The following is a 23864-nucleotide window of genomic DNA, read 5'->3' as shown; positions in this document are numbered from 1 at the left end:
CGAATACTTGTTTTCATAAAAATTCAGATCTACAAGCCCATTCAGAAATCCTTAAATCTGAGGGGGGAGATTGGATTGAGCCACTCAACAAGTCCCGGTGGAAAATGGAGAGGACAACCAGCAGAGTAGCAGCTGTGAGACTGAAAAGAGACTAGAGAGAGAAAGCAGAGAGAAGCATGAGAGAGGGGATCAGTTTTTGAGTTGGTATTTTTGTCATTTTGAATTTAATGAGGGTATTTTTGTTAAAGTTCACTCCAGAAACCTGCTGTGAAAAAGCTCAAATTTTCTTTAGTAACACCCTTATTTCAAAAAGCTACCCCAGTACTAAATTTTGGACTCCCCTTCTGGTTCTTTCCCTTGGAAGAGCATTTGGTGTGTAAAGGTACCTAAAAGGGTGTCTTTCTTTTTATGGATAGCAGCTAGGGGTCAGATTCTATTTGTTAAGAACTTAATCCTTGTGAATTGGTGTTGTTTTTGTTGTTGTGGTAAGGAAACTATGGATCATCTTCTACTTCATTGTAAGTTTGCTCATGTGCTGTGGAGTGAAGTTTTTCTGATGTTTGGGCTTCAATGGGTAATGTCGAATACAGTTTCCTCTTTGCGCTTTGCATGGAGGAATTGGTTGGGGAATTTTTCTTCAAAGGTTTGGAATATGGTACCGGCTGTCTTATGTGGCTTGTTTGGCGGGAATGCAATTCTCGTACTTTTGAAGACATTGAGAGACTTGTAGATCTATTGAAGTCTTTGCTAGCTGGGACTTTGTTTGAGTGGTCTCGTATTTGGGGTTTTAAGCATTGTCTTACCATGTCTGATTTCTTATTATCTGTTAGCTCTTCTGATTGATTTGTTTGTACTCATCTCAAGTGCAGTGGGTTTACTATTGTAAACACATTGTACTTTTCTATTCAATAAAACTTATATGACCTATAAAAAAAAAAGTCCATTGATGACTGAGTCTGACAATTACTGTAGGGAAATATCCAACAAAATTTGAAACGTGCTCATCATTGATAACTAGAAGCTAGCAAACCTGCAATTATTGGTTCTTTTCCTTAACAGCAATGATAGCACAACTTAATGAGCACTATTTGCACAACATATTGTACATAGATATGGCCTTAGATGGAATGTGTCTGCTAATGTGGGATATATAGTTTTTGATAGGTGTTTGTACATTGCATCATGTGGACCGGAGTGTTGCTTTTCATTCTGCTCCCTGTTTTTCATTTTTAGATATGTTTGAGCATTATGATTTAACAGTTTGATTGTACTTCTTCCCAAGTACACCCCCAGTGTACTTGGTTTGTTTATTTTTTTTTTTCAATAAAATTTCTCGTAACTTGTCCAAAAAAATGTGGGATATATAGTTGTATGTGCATTAAATGCCCCCTGGGTGGTTCAAAAATCCATCCTACTTTCATGGAAAATTTGTGGATTGGGATTTTAGCATAAGAGGCAATTCTGAAGGATCTCATAGGGCTGACATAAATAATGTCTTTATTTGAATGGATTAGCTGCTTGAGTCAGTCCCTGTTTATTTGTCTTGCTAAATGTAGAGAGCCCACAGCATATAATCTGAAGCATGTTTGCATCTCAATCCTAGAGGTATGACAGTGGATTTGTGCCATTGTTGTTTGTCATCCCACAGAATTAATGAGATGCTCCACCTTTATGGATTTAGCTATCATATAACTTACTAATTCTCTCCTGTGTATTGTGTTCTTCTCATCTGTTATTCCTCACTAGTCGTAGAGCTTTTAACTTGATATTCAAAGCCATTTCTGCATTTAACTTGGTCATTTTCTTTTCCAAGAGCTTTAGTCCTTTGAAACTCATAAAAAAAAAAGTACTAAAAATTTATTGTATTGGGGGATGCTGATGATTGTAGTATGTTGTGTGCAGTATTGCCATCAACTGGAATTGGGGCACTTTCTGTTAGAGAGGCTGAAGGGCGAACTAATATTTCTTCAGGGGAGAAGGTATGAATATTTTATAAATATGTTTTGTTTCACCATCTGTGTCATGTTTGGATAAATTTAAATAGTATGGGTGGTGTTCTTGCTTTTCCTGCATTAAACTTTCATTTATAGAGATGAGGACAGGTTACTGCCCTCCAGAAAAAAGGAATAAACCAACTTGTGTATGTTATGTTGGTTGGTTCATTATATGTACCATTCTCTTTGTTTTCCTTCTTGTCTCCTTGTGTTTGTTCATTATATGTAAAACTACAATTATTTGTAGTGAGCTGCTGGTATTAATCAGTTCAAGAGAAGACTTTAGTGGTGTGGTTTTGAATTGAATATTTTCCCACTGGATTTCAGGAAGCCCATAAATTACTCCAACCAGTAGACAAAACTTTAAAGACAATGGCGATTGAATTTGCTGAATATCAGGTTTACTCTAATTTCATCTCACTTGAATGTGATAAAGGTTTTATGATAATATCTGCCAACAGACAAGTATTATTGGGCATAGTAGCTAGTGAGCATAAATATCAGGGCTAATCGTTCTTATCATGATATATTCCAGGTCTGCGTTGATGTATTTATAACTACCCAGAGTTATCTAGACGTAGCTTCTATCTCTGTTATCCCAAGAACTACTGGAGGACAGGTATCAAAGTATTTCAGATCCCTGTGTTTCTCTTTATATGCGTGTTCGTGTGCGTGTGCGTGTGTGTGAGAGAGAGAGAGAGAGAGAGGTTGATGTGAACTGTTAGCCCTTGATTTTCTGCCCTAACAGAAATTGAGGAGCACTTTCTGTGGCAAATTATCATTATTGCAGTTGAAGTGTATTTTTTTTCCTTACCAATGTTAAAGTGAGCCTGCCTATGCGTAAAAGATGACTAGCAAAATTTTAAATTGCCTGCTGGTAAGTAGTGTATAGTGCAGTGATCGATGTGATCTTCCTTGTATGTTGTCAAAACCTGCAAAGCTAGGTTGAAGTAAGCTTAGTCATCACTGTTTTTGATAATTTCTTTATATTCTTCCCCCCCCCCCCCCCTCTCGGGAAGCAGGCATGCCCTAGTTCACTTTTTGTTTTAAATCATATATTGACATCAAAGATCAAGTCTCAATTGTTGATCAACAAATTGGCAGTTTTTTATATTCTGGTTTCTTCCCCACCTATGATGCCAGCATCATTTGAGCCTAAGCCTGTGGCACCTGTAATATAAGTTACATAACAATAGTTCTCCGGTTGCTTTTGTGATCGAATTTTGCCAGTATTTCATTTGATCTTGGGTTGCTTTAACTCCATGATCAAAACTTGACCCCTGCTGGGTGTGTGCATTGCAATTTTCAAGTATTTCTTTCCCCTCCTCTTGTGGGTATGGTAAAATAACAAGCATATTAGATCAATATCCGCACATGTTTTATTCAATCCTAAAATAAATTCTTTCTTTGGTTAACAGTAAAACTTGAACCAAACCCATTCTGTTCCATGAATTCTTTAGTATTATGCTAGCAGGGGAATTGTTAAAGAACCCAGCAGTTTCTTGTCTTCCAATTTGATCGTTGCCTTGAGGCAAAAAGTCCTGTTGGTATGGACGTTTTGCAACCTTTAAATTTCCTTCTTCTGCAACTCCTAATTGCTATGCATTACCTCCATCTGCTCTCTTTTCTTCTTCTTCTTCTTGTTGGATAAGTTATGCACTCAATGGGTCAATGGAATTCTAAATGGAAAATAGAAGATTAGCTCGACTTCTACTCTTCTTCACAAGATATGGAGGTGCCTGACATTGAGAGAGAGAGAGAGAGAGAGAGAGAGAGAGAGAGAGCTAAGACCTCCCTTATCCCATTTATGTAGAATTCCTAATAATGGTCAAACTTCAAAGATTCTAACTGCTGCTTAGGAAACCTGTGTTGTTTACCCATTAAAGGGTCTCTTGCATAGGGCTTGTTTCTGAAGGGTAAAACTTGTTTTATCCTTCCCCACACCCACCCCCCCACCACAAACCCCCCCCCCCCCCCCCCACAAAAAAAGAAAAAGAAAAAGAAAAAAATCAAAAGTTTTTGACAGTTGACACTGAATCACTGAATGTCGCTTAGGGTCCGTTTGGATACAGCTGAAAACTGAAAACACTGTAGTAAAATAATTTTTAAATGTGTAAATAATACCGTGGGACCCATTTTTAATGAAAAAGTTGCTAAAAAGTGAAATTTGTGGGTCCGTAAACAGTAAAATTTGTGTGAAATAGTCAAATGTTGCGGCTACTGTTCAATGAACAGTAGCTGCAACAGTAATGAACAGTACAAAAAGCGGGCTGGGAAAGCTGAAAAGTAAAAAAATGGAAAAAGAAAAAAAGAAAAACGCAAACGCGTTTGGGAAGTGCAAAACGCACTTCCCAAATGCACACTTAATATTAGAGAAAATCAATAAAGGAAAAAATGGGTTACAAGTGTGTGTAACTATTTTGTTTCTACATGAACTGCATTGGTGTTATAACTAAATTTCAACCTAGCTGAAACATGGGATGATTCTTTGATCTTATGGTACAATGGATTGATATACTCTGGTCATAAGACTGATTATGCAAGTTCATACGCATCCCAAGAACTCTTGTTGCTGAAGGCACAATATTTTGACCTCTTAAAATCTCTTCTCTTTGGTACTTTGTTTCTGTGGGCTCGTATTTTGGGTTGTAAGAATTGTATTTCAATTTCTGAATTCTTTCTCTGTTCACTTTAGTTCCTGATTTTGTTGTATTTGTTTCTTGTTCAGATTGTTCACCATCGTGAACATGATGTTCAGTTTTTTAAATAAAAGTCTTACTACCTATCCAAACAAAATTTACAGCTTTTATGTATAGTATCAACTAAAATTGGGGATTCAAGAGCGTTCCTATTTCAAATTCCTGCTTCAACCCTTTGCCAAAGGGCAAGTGCACCACCTGGAATGGTTTAAATTATTGGATAATGAATCTTCCTTGTTATCTTGAAATCACCAATGTTAAAAATCATCAATGATACCTGCTTCCTTGCAAATCTTCCAGGTTTATTACTATTACCCGTTCTCGGCTCTTTCGGATCCTGCAAAGCTGTACAATGATCTTAGATGGAACGTCACAAGGCCTCAAGGTTTTGAGGCAGTGATGCGTGTGAGATGCAGTCAGGTAGTCTTTTTGGTATACTGAAGTTACTTTATATGTAATAATGGGTTTTGTTTTCTTGATATTTGCTCTATTCTAATGTGTTGGAATTGTTTTCATGTATAGGGTATTCAAGTTCAAGATTACCATGGAAACTTTTGCAAACGCATCCCAACTGATGTTGACCTACCTGGGGTCTGTACATTTACATAATGCTTGTCAATCATTGTGTTATCACATTTGTTTTTGTTTTCCATGACATTTTCATTTTACTGTAGCACAACTTATGTTGACCAGCAGTAACATTGAAATTTTGAAATTTTTAATCATTGTTTAGCAATAGTCTGAAAGGTTTTGACATTGTAACTTTGAGCTGTGTAAGTGAGTGTTATTCTTGTAGAGATGATTTTATAATTGGTTCTCTTAATTTAAATTTGAGCATCAGACTGAATTCAATTTATATTCACAAGGTAATTTTTTAACTACAAAGAAAGACTAAGGAAAACAAAGAGGTTGAGAATTCTCTCTGCAATCACATCTACTAGAGAGAGCTAAACACACACGCATACATTTTTTTAGTAGGCTTTCCTTTTCCTTTTGTGTTGTGTGTATCAATTTTGCTAAAGGAAATCGTGCTTATTCTTCTTATTTGCCTTAGATCTGTGGTCTATTCTCTGGTTTTTCTTTCTACAATTGTGGTTGCTTTTTGCTTGAGGCAGATTCTGTAGTTCTTTTACTATGTTTTTATAATCCTACTATATCTTTTTGCTTTGCAGATTGACTGTGACAAAACTATAATGGTAAGCTTAAAACATGATGATAAGTTGCAGGATGGCTCAGAATGTGGTTTTCAGGTACCAATGAATTTCTCTGTAGTATGGAGTTAGTAATGATTATTCTTCTCTTTTAGTTCATGGAGTGTTTGTGTTATCTGTTGGTGCAGAAAATTAGTTTCTTATTATAATTTTATTTTATTTTTGCGTAGTGTGCCCTTCTTTACACCACTGTGTATGGCCAAAGAAGAATTCGAGTTACAACTTTATCTCTACCGTGCACCAATATGCTAAGTAATCTTTTCCGATCGGCTGACTTGGACACTCAATTTGCTTGTTTCTTGAAACAAGGTATTTGATCTGTTTTTTACCTCCTAACATGCAATTTTGTTAGTTTGTAATGTTCTTTTGTCAATGTATTTCTAACTATTAATATTTAAAACCCATAACAGTAAAAAGTCATATCCAGTTCACAAAATTTTCACTTTTTGCGGGGTCTGGGAGAGGTTATGGTAGGCAGCCTTACCCCCAATTTTTTATACCCCATAATAATCCTTATAAAAAAGTTAATTACCCATAATAATGGCCTTAAAATTCTAATTTGGATGGTTAAATTTTGGGTTCAAAACCCCTAGATGCATGTGTAACTTACCAACAACTAATAATTATAATAAGTAAATGGCCTTAAATCAGAATATAAGTGCTTCTCCCATCAGGGTGGGGAATCTGTGGTGGTTGCACTGCCTCCTGTTGGTAGTGTTCTGCATTTCTAGAAACATCATGATTCCCAATTTCATCATCTTTTGAATTTATTAATTGTATGTTTATTATTATTTTGATTACTTTTTGTAGCGGCAAGTAAAATTCCTTCCACTCCTCTCCTGCAAGTCCGGGAACAAGTGACAAATCTTTGCATCAGTGTTCTGCTTTCTTATCGTAAATTTTGTGCCACAGTCACATCGTCTGGACAGCTTATTCTTCCAGAGGCACTTAAGCTTCTGCCTCTATACACCCTTGGTATATTCTTATCTTCTAATATATCTATGCTCGTATGGATGTATTAAGTTTAAGCAGCTAACTTCTGATGAAACTTTGTATGGCTAATATTTATTCTGTAGACCTAATGTTTATTTTTTCCCTTTTATGTGTGCATACTTTTCTGTTCATGGTTATAGAACTTCCATTCTTCAACAAAATATTACAAGAAGGATCTTAGTACACCATATTAAGGATACCCTTGTGGTTAAATGCCAGCCTATTGGAGATCAGAGTTTGGTGATTTTTGGCATGGAATTAGGAAGATTTAACAAATTTGGCGGGTTTAAGGTGTGTTTTGCTGCAGGCAGCAAAGCACATCCATTTCCTGGGGAAATAAGGAGGGAAATGAAGATTACACCTGGGCATTCTGAGCGATCACATTTAGCAAGAAAGCAACAAAACTATATTAGAAAGAGCTTGAAAGCTGATTGCATTGATCTCTAATAAAGGTTTATGTATGCTGATTGCAACTTCTAATTCTTATTTTAATATAAGTTAGAAATCCAAATCAGGGACAATAAAAATTCAAGAAAAGACTGCACACAAATCTCAATTATGCAAGTGGTCCCAAAAGTAAGACCCTTAAACCACAACCAAAATAACCCTGACTGCTAAATTTATTCAAAACTTCAAAAGGTTCCAGCATCATTATAACTTTAAATACACAAAAGACTCAATTTAAGTCAAACTTGAAATTACAAGTTCGCAAGTTTCCCCATCTGAATTTCAAAATATCTATAATCTTCTTGGTGTGTAGAGGTTTCTGTTTTTTGAGTGTCTTGTCTTCTTTTTTAAAAGATGACATGATACTTTTAAGTGTTATACTTTTAAAAGTATGTACCAACCCATGCATATGATGATTGGTAAATTGTTGTGGAGTTTTACCATTGTTTTCTTTCATTTTCTCTTACCTCTCATTTTGCTCTATATAACTTGAGTCTTTCATACATTTGAGAATTTTCTTTATATTTTATGGTTAATGATAATTCCTGATTTTATTGATAATGACACATGGTTGTCATCAAACATGTCACTTCTGCTTGGAAAATTTGGAGCCACATATATAGTTTTGTTAAAAGTGCAAATCGCAAAGCCCGAGGGCGGAAGCGTTTCACTTGCCTGAAGTGAAGCTCATTGCTTCTTCTTTGTCATTTGTTTTTTTGAAAAATCACAAGGAAGTTCATTTATATGTTTTGTTGAAAAATAAATAAGAATCTCTAAATTTAATTGTTGGATCTTACAAGAATTAATATGGATTGCTAATTTGCTATATGAACACTCTTTTATGGTATTGTACAATTAAAAACCAGGCAATATTCTCTTAACTCTAATTTTTTCTATTCTTCTTTTTTTTTCCCCTCAACCTGCTTCCCTCGTCCGTTTAATATATTTTTAATTTTTTTAAAATTATTTAGTAATTGAACAAATTAGTAACTTTAATTATGACATAATATTTATGTTAATTCCTTTTTTTATAGGCAAGTTAGAGACATGCACCCTACGGGTGTTTAACCCATGACCTCATCATCCGCCTTGCTCTTGTAAGGGGAGGAGGTGACATTTGAATTAGAGCTCATTGGCAATACTTATGTTAAAATTGAGGATATCCTTTATAAAAGTCTTGAGGGGATCTTTTATACATTGTGGAGATCAAATGCAATAGGCTAAACATATTACCATTTTGATTATTATTATTGTTTTTTAATATGGTATCTTATGAATCTTTTTATTAAAAGTTATACTGAATTATATTTGCTTCAATCAGGTGTGGTGGTGCATGATTGCACTTCACACTCTGCTTTGCACCTAGGCAGGCTAGGCTCTATGTGACCTTTGTGCTCAAGTGCGCCGGCACTTTTGACAACATTGCACAAATAATATGTGATATCAGCGATCTTTTTTATATTAAGATTGTTGGTTGATATATTTAATTCTTTTGTTTCTTTTCAGCATTAATGAAAAGTACAGGGCTGCGGAATGATGGGAGAATAGATGAGCGGTCTATTTGGATCAATTATGTTTCTGCTCTCTCTACTACTTTGGCAATTCCACTGGTGTATCCCAGAATGGTGGCTATTCATAACCTTGGTTCAAAGGTGTGAATTATGTCATACAAAGTTATGCATTACATATTTTAATATGATCTCAACCATCCTGTGACCTTCTCTTAATTGACAGGATGAAAATGAATCACTTGTTCCTCCTGTGATTCCGCTTTCTAGTGAGCATGTTAGTGACGAGGGAATTTATCTTCTTGAGAATGGTGAGGACTGCTTGATCTATATTGGGAACTTGGCAGATTCAAATATCTTGCAACAACTGTTCAACATCTCCCCATCTGATGAAATTCCTACTCAGGTAGTTTTTGTCATATCCTTTTGAAATATGTAATGTCCGCATTATATGGTGACAACTTGTCTCAGACTCAAGAATGTTAAGCATGACAGTTTGTGTCTGAGTCTCAAGGATGTTAAGCACCCAAACTCGATTCTTGAAGCATAATTAGGCTTACTGTCTCAAAATAGGCCAATATAGGACATTCTCTGCAAAAAGATCTTGAGGACCAGATGGCATTGAACCATTTAATCTTGAAACCTTGCTTAGCCTTTTTCTTTTTCAAAAACTTCAGTGGGAGTGTGGAAATAGTGAGCAAGCTCTTGACACATGAAAGGAATGCAATCTAAGTTTTTTTTTTTGTTATGTGCTTCAAGATTTTTATAATGGGGTACATCTACCTTTTGTTTTGATGTAAAACATGACATGGGCAAGGGTGTGCATAAAAAGACTGATCACTCAATTCATTTTTTATTAATGATGCTGTGGCCCGTGGTATGGTTCTCTGTTGTTTTGCCTATGGTTTTTGGATCAAAAGGAAATTTCTCCCCTCAATATACAAGGGGTATGGGGTGAGGTCATGGTTAGGTTTTGTTGACATCAAGGAAAAGGAGTAAAAAGTCTCCTTTGGTGTTTGGACTTTGGGGGATATGTGTTTTGGATTGCAACAAATGAGGGCATTTATCATTGATGTATATCTCTAGAAATCATTTGCTGGGATACATTTCCAGCTCTGCAACATTGCATCTTCTAACTTATGACTTTGTGATTCAGTTCGTGCTGCAGCAGTATGACAATCCACTATCAAAGAAGCTAAATGATTTGGTAAATGAGATTAGGCGTCAAAGATGTTCCTACCTCAGGTATGATTTTCTTGTTTCTGTTACTTTTTCTTTATTCTTGAGAGAAATTATTACAGTATCTTTTAGTATATTTACCCTATTCAATTTATGATTTCTTTATTTAATGCGGTTGTTGATTGTCTTTGTGACTTTTTTTTTTCAGGATGAAGTTGTGTAAGAAAGGAGATCCGTCAGGTCAGTGCAGTTGAAACCCCATGAGATAACTTGGAATCTAAGATAGATTCCTAGTTTATGATTTCATTTCAATCTAAGATTCCTAGTTTATGATCCAATAATTCTATTCAGCTGGAACAGATGATCTTTTCATCTAAGATTGGGATGGGAAATGGACCATTTTTTTTATGATTTCATGACACTTGCGTTGGAACAACCCTTACTTTCATAGCTGATTTTACAGACTACTAGACAAAGAAATCATTTCTTTTGAATGAAACAGGTCACTCAGTTATATCCATAGATCACATACCTTTGTGCTGTAGTTATATAATCTTATGTATTTAAAATGGCAAATGCAGTTATATCTTGTTTATTTATTAAGCAGGCAATCTCGACTCTAAATGGCAACATTGTCATTTTAGTGTTCTTGATGGTGATTGCATTTTTCCCTCGCAGATTGGTTCATTCTAATATAAATTATCAAAATTTTACTCAAAAAAATAAAAGATTGGTTCATTCTAATACTGATTTTAGAGTTGGATTCAGGTTGCCATCTTGAATATTTGGGTTTTTGTAGAGATTAGAAACTTATCAACTAGGAGGGCTGACGTTTCTATGTTAATATACTCTATTTGTTTACTGCCAGTCACTTTCATAGTATGCACTGTCCCTTCTCAAGTGCTAGGATTGTGAGACAGAGACAGGGTAACATATTAAATTATCCCTTGCTTTGTCACTAATATACTATCAACTAGTCAGGCACGTGCTTAATTTGAATATTTCATATCACTGTTTTTTTTTTATTTGCATTGTTCTCATTCTAGGGCTATTTTATGAGATGCAGAACATAGTTTCTATATAATCTTAATTTTATCTTTTAAACAAATTACTGTCACTTTTTGTGTTGTCATTAAATGCAGTAAAGGGATTTTTTTTTATTTATTTATTTAAGAAATTATTTCATGACATTCTTTTTACTCAAAAGCTTTTCACTATTTATTGCCCCCAGGAACATTGTTCTTCTCCTATTTGGTAGAAGATAAGAGTCCAAGCGGCCCTTCATATGTTGAATTTCTAGTCCATGTCCACCGGGAAATCCAAGTTAAAATGTCTTCTTGATCATTTTATGCCTCTTCTGTCTGATATACAAGTTTTGATCACCTCTGGCAAATGGCACACTATGAAATTCAAAAACAGAGGAAAGCTCAGATTCTTGCCATCTGTATGCAGTCATTGGCTATCCCTGCGAAGGATTGATTTGTTCAAAGCCATGCAAGCACGGTTAAAGTTTTGCTACAGGAGGTTTGTTAGTATAGGCAATGTTCAGTGGAATATACAAAGCGTACTTTAGTTTATGTATTTTGGTTGTCCCCATCCCAGACACCCCCTGCCCCGGGGGGGTAAGGGGAAAGAGAATGTATAAACGATTTTGTTGTTGATCACCATTGATAACTTGTAATTTTATCATCGAAGAAAGAAACACTTCACAGGTTTAGTTAAATAGATAATTTATGTTCTGTCATTTGAAGATGGAACTCTCTCTCTTCTTTAGTCTGATGCTTGAAATGACTCAATAAAGGGGGTAATTCTAAACATTATCTAATGGAAAAAATCATTCAGTTTGTTATTTGCACCTCGTTCTTTTCATGTTGGTAATTTTCATTATTTGGCTGAAGTACTGCAAGTTTACAAATAGAATGAACTTTGTGATGGAGAAAAAATGGTGAAAAGGAAAGATGTTTTAAAAATCCGAGTTGTTTAGAGAAAAGAAAGAATGAACTAACTCTTCAAGACATACTCTTGGAATAATACCTCATAGAATAATACCTCATAGGTAGATTTTTTGGATTCAAATTTAACTAGTTACAATAAGGGTAGTCTTGCTTATTTATAGTTACATAAGCAAGTTGTTGAGTTAGTTACAAGAACCCACTATGTGGCTGTCATGTGATAGGTCAAAGCCTAACCAACTTCTCTAGCCAACTAAGTGAACTAACAGGCTATTGCATTTATCACTAACAACCTATCAATTAACTAACTTTCTATTGTAAGTAATAAAGGTTATTAAAAGTAAAAGGAAACTAATTATACAACATAAGCTAGTAACAATTAGCTTTAAAAATGAACTTCATCAAGACTGTTCCTCTTTGGAACACACTTGTTCTGAAGCGTGGCTAGTTGTAAGATGATCTGATGCATGACAGGGTAGTAAGTGATGCACATTGATGCTATTGGAGATATGCATATGATTTGGTAGTTCCAATGATCTGCATTCTCATTAGTTGATGTATTTAGCTGTTGCATAATGCTAGAGATTAAGGTCTGTTGCTGCTTTGTGTCAAGGTTGCAAGTGTAAGCAGCCATGTAGATGCTCTTGCATCCAATCTTCTTCATTTTGACTATTGGTTTGGGACTAACTTTTCCCTTCTTTTGCTACAATGTGTAATGATCTCATTTCTTGTATAAGCTGGATGTGTTGCTCCCTCCACCTGAAATGGTTTGATATGGACATAATCTTTCACACCCAAGTAAGATATGGCAAACATCCATGGTTGTCACACACAGAACATAATCTTGAAAGAAATTAATTAAGAACACTAAGCACTTTCTAGAATCTCTAACTTCACATCTTTTCTTGAAGCAAGATAGCTTTTGTGGTTGGGGTTGGTCTTGATTCTTCGATTCAAGATTGTTAAAAGCTTCTTGTGACACCATATCCTCGTAAGTACTTCTTCTAAGCCACTCGTCATCCTCCATTTCTTTTGTAGGAACTTGCAAGATGTTTGTTACTAATGATAAATCCTCTTCTTCCTCTATATGGGCATCTACTTCTTCTTCCACATATTGATCATACATGTGTTCTTGAATACATTCCCTTCTTCTATTGTCTTCAATTATCAATACACTATCACACATTTCTTCTTCTTCTTCATATATTGGAAATTCTTCATCTTCTTGGTCTTCACAACCTTCAATCATCAAAGCTTTACCCTTGCCTTGAGTAACTCCCCCTTTCTTGCAATTTGTGGCCTTATGCCCAGCTTCTCCACACTTGTAGCACTTAAATGTAAAACTTTTAGTGCTGCTTTAGGGACTAGTTTGGCTGCACTAGAAGTTGAAGGCAGACCTACACTATCAATCTTGAAAGGCTATGCACTATTAGTATTTGGCATTCCTTGAGTGTTGACTTGGGTATTTCTGCAACCACCAAAAGCTTGGAACTACACAAAAGCTCTTCTTGCAAGTTGCTTTTTAAACATCAAGGCTTCATTGTAAGCTTCAGAGACAATCCACAGTTGGTGTAAGGATAAGGCATCTTGAATTGGTGGTTTAAGACCACTCAAGAACCTTGCAACTATCTGCTCTTCACTTTCATTCAGGTCCATTTGAACTACTAGTTGATAAAATGCCTTTGTATACTCTTCCACACTGCCATGTTGCTTCAAGTTATGTAGTTGTTTGTACGAGGACTACATATAATTGAAAGGCAGAACTAGTTTCTCATTTTCTGCTTCAAGTTGGACTAGTCTTGGATCTTTCTTTTACCCCTCCTAATTTTTTGAACTTGGAGTTGTTTCCACCAGGTTGAGGCTTTCCCTCTCATCTTGATAGAGATCAATTTCACATTCTTGGAATATGGTACCTCATGGAAATCGAAGATTCTTTCCATTTGGTTAAGCCAATCCATGAATTCTTCATGATTCAAGCTACCATAGAACTCAGATAACTCAATCTTGAAGTTTGATTCCCATTTTGGTTCTCCCCTTGGAGGACGAGGTACTTGCCTTGGAACACCTCCTCTAGGTTGACCAATTAGGTTATTACAGTTGTTGTGATTGTCGGTTTCAATATCTTTAGCAGGTTCATTTCTAAGATGATAACGTTGGTTTCTTCTTACTTCCTTAGTCAAGGAAACAAGTTGCCCCCTTAGCAGCTCTACAATTTGCTCCAATGTCACCTGGGGTTCTCCTTCTTGGTATGGTTGCAGTTGTTGCCTGGGATGAACTTGCACCATAGGTTCATGTGTTGCAGAAGCTTTCTTGTCCATTCTATTGTATACTATTGGTGCTATCTACACAAATCCTTAGGCTCACTAGTAGAGAATAAGAAAATGAAATCAAGATAGGATCTTGACAAGTTCTTGATGACTAAAAATGAAGAAACAAATTGCAAACCAACTTGAATCCTAAGGATCTCAAGGTCTAATACTATGATGGAGGAAAAATGGTGAAAAGGAAAGATGTTTTAGAAAGTTAAGTTGTTTAGAGAAAAGAAAGAATGAACTAGCTCTTCGAGAGACACACTCTTGGAATAATACCTCATGAGTAGATTTCTTTGATTTAAGTTCAACTGGTTACAATGAGGGCAGTCTTGCTTATTTACAGTTACATAAGCAAGCTGTTGAGTTAGTTACAAGAACCAACCATTTGGCTGCCATGTGATTGGCCAAAGCCTAACTAACTTCTCTAACTAACTAATAGGCTATTGCCCTTATCACTAACAACTTATCAGCTAACTAACTTTTCGTTACAAGTGATAAAGGCAATTAAAAGTAAAAGGAAACTACTTATTATATAATATAAGCTAGTAACAACTAGCTTTAAAAAATGAACTGCATCACTTTGAATATTTGTCGACTGTTGTATGCATTTTCCTATTCAGTTTATAATGGCAAAACTTCATATAGAAAGTTGTGCAGTTAGGACTTGGGAGAGCATTAATTGCTTGCTACAATGCACAAACTACATATCATCAACGATTATGGTTGGGAGTTACAACTTACTATTTAGCAGGGGCGGAGCTAGGATTTTTTGTTTGGGGGGGCCAAATTTTGGTACTAATATAGTAGTCATGAATCAAGATAAATAATCACATACACATAGACATACACATATATAAACAATTATATTTTGATACTAGAGTTGGTCATACTTTATAAAATATATTGTGTATATAAAATTAACAACTTTTGCATATGTATTTTCACAAGATAATTTTTAAGGGAACTTATAATCTTTTAATTCCAATGAAAATACAAAAGCTATCTAGTTTGATATTAAAAATACAAAAAAAAATGAATTTGTGAAAACAAAAACTACCTTGTTTCAATAATTACTAGATCGATTGACAAATTCTATTAGTTTTTATGAGCATTATTGGACTAACTCAAACTTTTGGGGGGCCAAATTCTATTATTGTAGCTAAATATTTAAAGTTTTAGTACATACACATAATATAAAAGTATTTTTTTAAAAAAAAATTTTAGGAGGGGCATTGCTATAGCTCCGCCCCTAGGTCCGAATTGAGTTCCCATGACTAGATATTCTTTCTCCCACCTTTTGTATTTCACTTTGCATTTATGTTACTTTGTATTTATTATTATACACCTTTGGTGCAATGGTCACTCTACAAGTATAAGTACTTGTGGGGTGTGGGGGGCAAGAACTGAGGTTCAAGTTTCCAGAAGAGAACTTCGCACACACATACACTTAAATTAGGTTAGAGTAAAATTTCTATCTTATAAAAAAAAAATATTACTTTGTATTTATTTGAGCTCTCTTATCTGAGATACAACTATTGATGACTAAAATTTGTCTATAATTACTAAAAACAACTAACCAAGCTTAGTTCTTAGTTTCCTAATCTTTCAGCCCTAGGGAATAATCGTGTCATGCAATTTCAAGTTTGAACTGGGTCAAGATTTTGTTGGGCTTTAGGCTTCGTTTGATTGGGGAGATAGAAAAATGGGGAGGGATGGAAAAGTGTGTGTGTAGGGGGGAGGGTGATAGAAGAGATTTAATTCTCTCATGTTTGGTTGAAGGAGTGGAAAAATAGAGGAATGAAACACTCATTTGTTTGGTTGAGAAGATAAATGTGTGGATAGAAAGTGTAGTTTGTATGAATTTACTCTTATACCCCTATTATATATAAGAAATATTTTTTAAAATAAAAGTATATTAGAAAAAATATATGTATATATATATATATATATTATTTTTTTTTCCTGAGAGAAATATATATGAAATAATTTGAGACATAATAAAAGTGACACAACCCAATTTTACTTCATTATTATTTTAACTTCTTTCTCTATATATTTATTTTTATATATAAAAGATGTGGTTAATTAAATTGTTTTAAATAACAAATTAAGAAGAGGGTTGACTCCAGATTTTTAAGCAATTTGTGATATATATATATATATATATATATATTTATATGGGTTGGATTCAAGTTACACCTGGTATAACTCTAAATAATATTATATCACTCAATATTGTTTAATTGGATGTAAATTTTGACAAATTTATCATCATTACATTATATTCGTATATTCTCCATACTTGCAAAATTTCAAGGTGATTAAAGATTAATAACCATGTCATCAATCAATTTTTTAAATTTAAGTTTTTGTAGTTTAAAATAATGCATAAAAAATAAGTTTATGGATCAAATGGTAAATATCATCCAATTGACATGAAAATTGGTATGATTGTTAAGAACATATAGAGCATGTAATTTAACGGTGAGATTTTTAAGATAACACGTCTCAGTGTTATTTTTTTGTTTGCATCTCTCTTCTTTACTCTTTAAGCTTTTACTTTATTATTGATAATGGATGAATATGGCTTAAAGATAGTGTTATCGGTTTGTTGCGCTTATATACTCTTGTACCGCACTCAGTCTAAGTTAGAGTAAAAACAATCTAGCCGTAATTTTTTTATTGGAGGTCTGAACAAACTCTTGTGTTTTAGCACATATCCGAGCTTTCAAATGTTAAGAATACGTAGAACACGTAATTTAACGATGTGATTTTCAAAATATGAATTCTATAAAAATAAATTAGACGGTGTAATATTGTTTTAGAGTTGCACCAAACAAAACTTAAACTCACCCAATATTTTCATGGCTTCAAGTCGGGTTGACGTTCCGGATTCAATTTTGTGAGGTCTAGCTGAATCGAACCGACACGATCCGTCTCAGCGTCTTTGTAAATTGTAATTGTGCGTAACAAGTTCGGCGGCAATCGTGTGTCGTGATTGGGAATAATGTGGAAACCAAAAGGCTAAACTTGTCATTTCAAATCGATCTGAATCTGATCTTTTTAGGGGGTTGAAGGTCGTTTCGTTTGTTTGTTTGTTTGTTTGTATGAATGGCGGGAAGAATTCTCCGACAAATTCCTTCCTGAAATCAACAACCTAAATCACCCCCAAACAAATCCTTTATCCCCAAAATGTCCTTCCTCGATGAATTGCAAATCAGTAAGCTCTCTCTCTCTCTGCTTCGATTGTACTATAAACCCTAACCCTATTCCTCTTTTAGTATTTCTTTTTCGTTCTTTAAATATCTTTCACTTCCTACGAAATTTGTTCAATTTTTGGCAATCAATCCTAGTTTACTCTGTTATCAAATTTGTTGAAACATACTCTGTTAATTTCTTATTAATAATACTTTTCTAGTTTGTACTTGTGTGTGTGTGTTTTTATTAATTTTTTTCCTTTTTCGGTTTCTCTGTTGAATGAATGATAATATGTAACATCATGTTCATGTGCTATGTTACATTACACAGATTTGGAGTCATTGCCTGGTATTCTGCAAAAGAAGTATGCGTTGTTGCGTGATCTAGATAGAAGCTTACAAGGTATGACTCAGCATCAGTAACAACTTCATTGTTTTCATTCTCACCATTATCATCCTTATAAATTTTACTATGCCTTTTTTTTTTTTTTTTAAATTTATAATATGCCTGACTTAACTGCTATAAATGTGAGGAAGACAAAAAAATTCAGTCACCACTGGTTTTGTGTAATATGGCCAAGAGCCTTGTAGCTTAGTGGCATTGACTGGTTTCCTTTGTGAGAAGAGAACTAGGGTTTAGAGCTCCCATTCCTCCATAAATTGTAACAATTGAATTATTAAAATAAGAAATTAACAAAAAAAAAAAAAAAATCATTTTGGTGTCATTATATATATATGTATGTATGTATGTATTAAAGTAATGTACTTTAATGCATAAGAACTAACTTATGTGTGTAAAACACACACACACACACACACACACATATATGTATGTATGTATGTATGTATTTATTAAAGTAATGTACTTTATTGCATAAGAACTAACTTATGTGTGTAAAAAATATATCAAAGATTATTTGCACTAGGTTAGCAATAATTATATATGTCCTGTACCCATGGTAATTTAAATCCCAAACCTCCGTGTTTGCAAGGGGAATTACTACTACTGTACAAGGCCATTGGTGGGATAATTATGTTCATGAATGTGTACTTATTCTTAGAATTTGTTAAGAAGACGTGAGTCAAATATTTGTTTTGACCAAACTACTAATTAAAGATCATACCTAGTGCATAAAGCTCCCACTTCTCTGGGGTCCAGGAGTGGTCATTGGCAGCCTTTGCCCAAATTTCTTTAGGGAAGTTGATTCTTGGACTTGAACCCATGAAATGTCACTTTGGGACTTATTGTCACATTAAAGCCCGACCTCTTTTGGCCTAATTACTAATAATTCCCAAAAAAAAAACCAGACTCAAATGAGGTCATTAACTTGAGTTAGTTTTGGAAGAGTAATTTAGCAAGCGATGATATTACAGAATATTTCTACAAGAGTTTTATTATAATTTACACAAACTCTGTTTCTACTTTGGTTTTCTCTTTCTTTTATTTTTGGCTTTTGACTTGCATGAGAGAGCCTGGACACCTCCTCCCTATAAGTTCTAGGTGCAGGGTGAGGTTGTGGGTTCAAGACCCATTGGGTGCATGTGTTACTTATCAATTAAAAAAAAAAAAAGGAGAAAAAAGAAGAAGAAAAAGAAGACTTAAGTTTTATGTGCATATGTATAGCTTTTGTTGTACTGGACTTCTTATGTATATGAACAGAAATTCAAAGACAGAATGAACAGCGTTGTGAACAAGAAATTGAGGAGATTAGGAGAGGAGTTAGGTCTGGAAATATTACACCTAATTCATCACTTACCAAAATTTCGGATGAAGCACTTGATGAGCAAAAGCATAGTATCAGGATTGCAGACGAAAAGGTTGCCTTGGCTGTTCAGGCATATGATTTGGTATGTGAAATCTCCATCTTTCCTTGTACTTTTCACTGCATATTGCTTGTTTTGTATTTTATCTTCATTAACCAAGATTGGCAATGGTGTTGCTGCCAAATTTTCTGTTCATGTATTTGTGATTTTTCTTTCCTAGGGATTATTTTATTAGGCTAAATCATAAGTATGAAGATGCTGCTAGTTTGTTTTTATACAAGTTATCCAGAATGGACTGTTCTCAAAGAAATTTTTTAGCTTCAAATATGAAGCTATGCATGCTTTAATGCATATTTTCCTTAAAATGGGTCATGCATTTGATGTTAATTCTATACTTGGTTTAATTTTCCATATCATCTGTATAATTTTAGATCTATGTTTCTTATGAGAGTTCATATTTGATCTCATAAATCTTGGATGAAAATGTTTGCTTTTCTTGCTTTAGATGACACACTTTCCATGCCCTTGTTATGAGTGAAATCATATATTTTGATTGTATTCTGTTCCAATATACTTATTAAAAAAATTTCAGTTCCAAGTCATGAATTAGACCTATTGGAACTGATTGTAGCTTGTAAGAATTTATTGGACATATGTTTCTATCAATAGTTAAAATAGCAGTAACTACCAATTATAAGCTATATCTTGTGAAGGTTTTTTGTTTCTCTTTGCTGCACAATCCCATAAATGCAGCATGAGATTTAAGTGACATCAGCAGTAAATGATGTAATTTTTTCTTTAGAAAATTGATAGCATAAACTATATAATAAAAGTTCAGTCCTGGAACTGTGGTTGCTCTAAATAGTTATCTTTTATTGAAGGTTTGAATAAATTATATAATTTCTGCATAGTGTGGGTTGGTTTCAAATTAAACCTTAAATTTTAATAAAGTTTTTAATTAAATCCCTGAAATTGTTTCAATTCACATCCTCAATGAGTCTCAGTTTCTGATAATTTATTAGTTGGAGGTGTGGCATTTGAACCCTAGATGTCTCTGTTGGATTTATTAGGAAGTGTCGACTAGTTGAGTTACAAGGTTAGCTAAAAGTACCAGAAATTCACAGATTTTATGACTAAAACTTATCTAAAAACAAAAAATCCTTTCACAACATGAGAATTTCAAAATTATATAATAATCAATCCTTATGATGTATTGCCACAAAAATATGTTCAATGAAATTACATATTGTATAAGTTCATGTCCAAATCATTTCATACCAAGTTTCGTATTTGGGTCCTATAGGTTGTGGTTGGGTGAAGTTGTTAAATTCTCTCTATAACAGGTTGTGACACTCTTCTTTGTCCCAAATGGCTATCCTTAATTAAAGACTCAGTAAATTACGTGATTCCCCTAAATTTTGGGGTAGTTTCAAATGAAACCCTAAATTTTAAAAATTGCAATTAATTCCATGAACTTTTTAAAACTTTTCAATTCAGTTATTGTCACCAAACATTCATAATAAAATTACATAACATATAAGGTTATGTCCTAATGATATCATATTCCAACCAAAAAATAAAAATAAAATAATGATATCATATCACAGACCACATAATAAAAGTTATGTCCTACACCTAGTGGTTTTGCCAAAGGATGCCCTTTCGTTTTTTTACATTTTCTTACCCATATTTTATGTCTTGCATTATAAACATGTTATAATTTTAACGTAGTTTACTTTAAGTGAAACTCTATTACAAATTTTTTATTTATAAAAAAATTAAAATTAAAATACCACTGATTAAAAATCAATTACCCAAAAATTGAAGAATTTTACAAAAAAGGTTTGAAAAAAAATTTAAAAGGAGTTTCTTTATTCAATTTAAATTATTTTATAATCTATCATAATTATTTGATCTTACACAAAAATACTTTTCACAGTGTAACTTGAAGTAACTTTTTAAATTATATATTTATTGTTCAATTTCAATTGTATGTGTATATATATATGTATGCATGTACGTATGTATTTGAATTCACATATGTTTTTTTATTAATATGTACATCACATGGTCATAGTACTAGTTCACATAATAGATCAATTTGTTTTTGGGAAATTGAGATATGACATTCATTTTTTGAGAAAAAGGTTACAGTATTTGGTACTATCAGAACAATACACTCGAAGGCTTAAAGTTTGGATTTTCCTATTTGATCTATTAGCCACTTGAACCACATACAGGAAATGATACCCTCCGCCAAAATCAGTAATTTTCCTGAATTATCTGTTAATTGCTAATCAGGTAGTGACAGGAGTTTCTTTTATTTTCTGATTTTATGGCCTCATTGATGAGGTTAAATTGCATGTCTTAATTCTAGGTAATCCTTATTATTGCACCTAGTATGGTGTTAAAATCTCTCTTTATTTTGAAGGAATTAGCTTGGAATTTTTGTTGTATACGTTCTCTGCTAATTGTGTCTATTCATAATTCTGCTTCAGGTAGATACACATATACAGCAACTTGATCAATATTTGAAAAAATTTGATGAAGAGCTTCGACGTGGTACTCTACTTATTGTCCATATTTCCAGAGTCAATAATATGTATCAACTTCCTTGCACTTTCATAGGTTTAATGGTGTGTGAATACTAAAGTATTTCCACCTTCATTTGGAAATTCTTTATTTTTATATAATAATAATATTTGTGACAGAGAAAGAGAATGCTGCTGCAAGTGGGGTGCCCTCTCCAAGTCTTGATGGTGGTGGGAAAGCTGGAAGGATGAGTGAAAGTGGCAGAGGGGGCGTAAGAAGTATTTATCTGGCCTATATATGCTCATTTGTAGATAGTTTCATGACAGATTACTTCACATCTTATTTAGCTTAGGCTTTTGATCCTGAATTTTGATTTTTTTTTCCTGGAAGCTCTTAAGTTGAATTTTTATTTAAGTACTTCTGTTTTTATGGCTTTCTGCTAAAGTACTTTATTTATATGACATTAACGGGATGCAATCCTCTATATTCTTCTCCCAAAGTTAAATAAAACATTGGCTGTGTTAAAATATAATTGGATATTGAAAAATATTTGGAAAGTGACAAGAAGGGGGAATAGTGCAAGGACCTCACAATATAACATGAAAAAGAACTGAAGGGGTGGACTAATCCTTTTTATGAGAAAAATCCATTAATTTTCAAACTATAGTAGTAGCTTCACCACATCCAATTTAAGAATGTGAAGTGTGTAACATTGATTAAAATAACATTTTTGTCAGAACACGCCAGGCAACAGCAGCAGCTGCAGCAGCAACAGAAGCAGCTACTACTGCAAATCCTACAGGTATGGATTTAGAGCTGCCAGTGGATCCAAATGAACCCACATACTGTTTTTGTAACCAAGTTAGCTATGGGGAGATGGTTGCTTGCGATAACAATGATGTATGTAATCCCTTTCTATCTTTTTCTTTTTTTCTTCTAAATTTCTCTACATTCTTAATTTATGATCTGATGAAAGCCCCTGTTACCCTTTCAACAGTGCAAAATAGAATGGTTCCACTTTGGTTGTGTTGGTCTGAAGGAGCAGCCAAAAGGAAAATGGTACTGTTCAGATTGTGCTGTGCTGAAAAATCGTCGGAAAGGCAGATGATGCTGGGAAGCTATTCTTGGGCACTCTGTTATTTGCATTTGCACTGCCATATTATGAAATAGAGTTATTTTTTTCTTTTTTCACTGGATCTGTGTATATTCAACTTTATTTTATTTATTTTATTTATCTTTGCAATAACAGCATATGCTTTTGGCCTTGTTTAGTGTGTCATTCTTCTATTATTTCGTTTAAAAGAACTTATGCGGGCTCTTCTTCTCTTTTCCTTTTTTTTTTTTTTAGAGAGAGAGAGAGAGAGCTTTCAAATGGTTCAACCGCTTAGATGTATTTTGAGATCTTACGGAAGTATGAAGAGGCTCTTTGTTTTCTAGTCATCTGAATGTAACTTCATGGTGTTAAATTGCGGGAACATCCGAGTTGTTTAAGTTAATTTTCCATTTTTCTTTTCGAGTCATCTGAATGCAACCGCATAAGCAACTGTGGTCTGTTTAGGACCATAGGTCCGTCATATCTGACATTCATATGTCAGTTAGAAGTCATTAACCGGTGAGGATGGGTTTCATTAATGATGATGGCACCTTGATGGGAAGGCGCATAATGCCTGTGTAAGTGTAACACCTCGGGGTTGATTGTAAAGACTCAAATCTTTGCAATGAAATGGTCCCTCTTCATTTAAAATACAGACGGAAAGGGTCCTAATTTGACCAGAACCCCTTTCCATTCTGGGCCTGACGATTTTCAAGAAGTTTCCTTCGTATTCTAGGCAGACAATTGAACTATTATCCTTCATAATATCCCATATTACAGTCCAATCATACTTCGCACTAGCTTCCTACTGGTATGGTGATCCCACAATTAATCTAATCAACTCATTGTGATTAGTCGTAGTATATTGTTCTCTCTTCTTTTGGTATTCACAGCTTCTACTTAATTCAATGATTCTTGTATTGCCTCTAACTTGAGAATCGTCACATTAATAATATCTAAGATGTCTAATTATAACTTCTAGG

At 34.1% G+C, this 23864-nt stretch overlaps 2 protein-coding genes across 2 annotated transcripts; both read left to right on the top strand.

Moving 5' to 3' along the window:
• Positions 1-570: 570 nt before the first annotated feature.
• LOC112039452 (protein transport protein SEC24 B) lies at positions 571-11886 on the top strand. The gene is made up of 14 exons (XM_065777009.1): positions 571-825; positions 1860-1979; positions 2322-2393; positions 2530-2613; positions 4994-5113; positions 5216-5284; positions 5866-5943; positions 6075-6213; positions 6715-6879; positions 8851-8996; positions 9079-9258; positions 10009-10097; positions 10240-10271; positions 11263-11886. Exons 1-14 carry the CDS (start codon positions 571-573, stop codon positions 11370-11372), a joined length of 1659 nt encoding a protein of 552 aa, XP_065633081.1. The 3' UTR covers positions 11373-11886.
• Positions 11887-17374: 5488 nt separating this feature from the next.
• Positions 17375-23053, top strand: LOC112039439 (PHD finger protein ING1). Its single transcript, XM_024072316.2, is given in 8 exon segments — positions 17375-17515; positions 17824-17895; positions 19153-19340; positions 21755-21818; positions 21968-22050; positions 22053-22066; positions 22526-22688; positions 22786-23053. Coding segments are annotated over 8 exon segments (723 nt in total). The 5' UTR covers positions 17375-17487; the 3' UTR covers positions 22897-23053.
• The last annotated feature ends 811 nt before the right edge of the window (positions 23054-23864 follow it).

Source organism: Quercus suber, unplaced genomic scaffold, assembly GCF_002906115.3.
Source record: "Quercus suber isolate HL8 unplaced genomic scaffold, Cork oak 2.0 scaffold_146, whole genome shotgun sequence".
NCBI classification, from domain to species: domain Eukaryota; kingdom Viridiplantae; phylum Streptophyta; class Magnoliopsida; order Fagales; family Fagaceae; genus Quercus; species Quercus suber.
The sequence above is the reverse complement of the archived record's forward strand: the minus strand, read 5'-3'. Positions and strand labels throughout refer to the sequence as shown.

Bases quoted from the DNA above. Each gene is read 5' to 3' on its own strand.
- LOC112039452 (XM_065777009.1), top strand. From the start codon at position 571: ATGGGTAATGTCGAATACAGTTTCCTCTTTGCGCTTTGCATGGAGGAA. The intron at 2,614-4,993 runs GTATCAAAGTAT...CAAATCTTCCAG, and splicing joins CAAGAACTACTGGAGGACAG to GTTTATTACTATTACCCGTT. The intron at 8,997-9,078 runs GTGTGAATTATG...CTTAATTGACAG, and splicing joins TTCATAACCTTGGTTCAAAG to GATGAAAATGAATCACTTGT.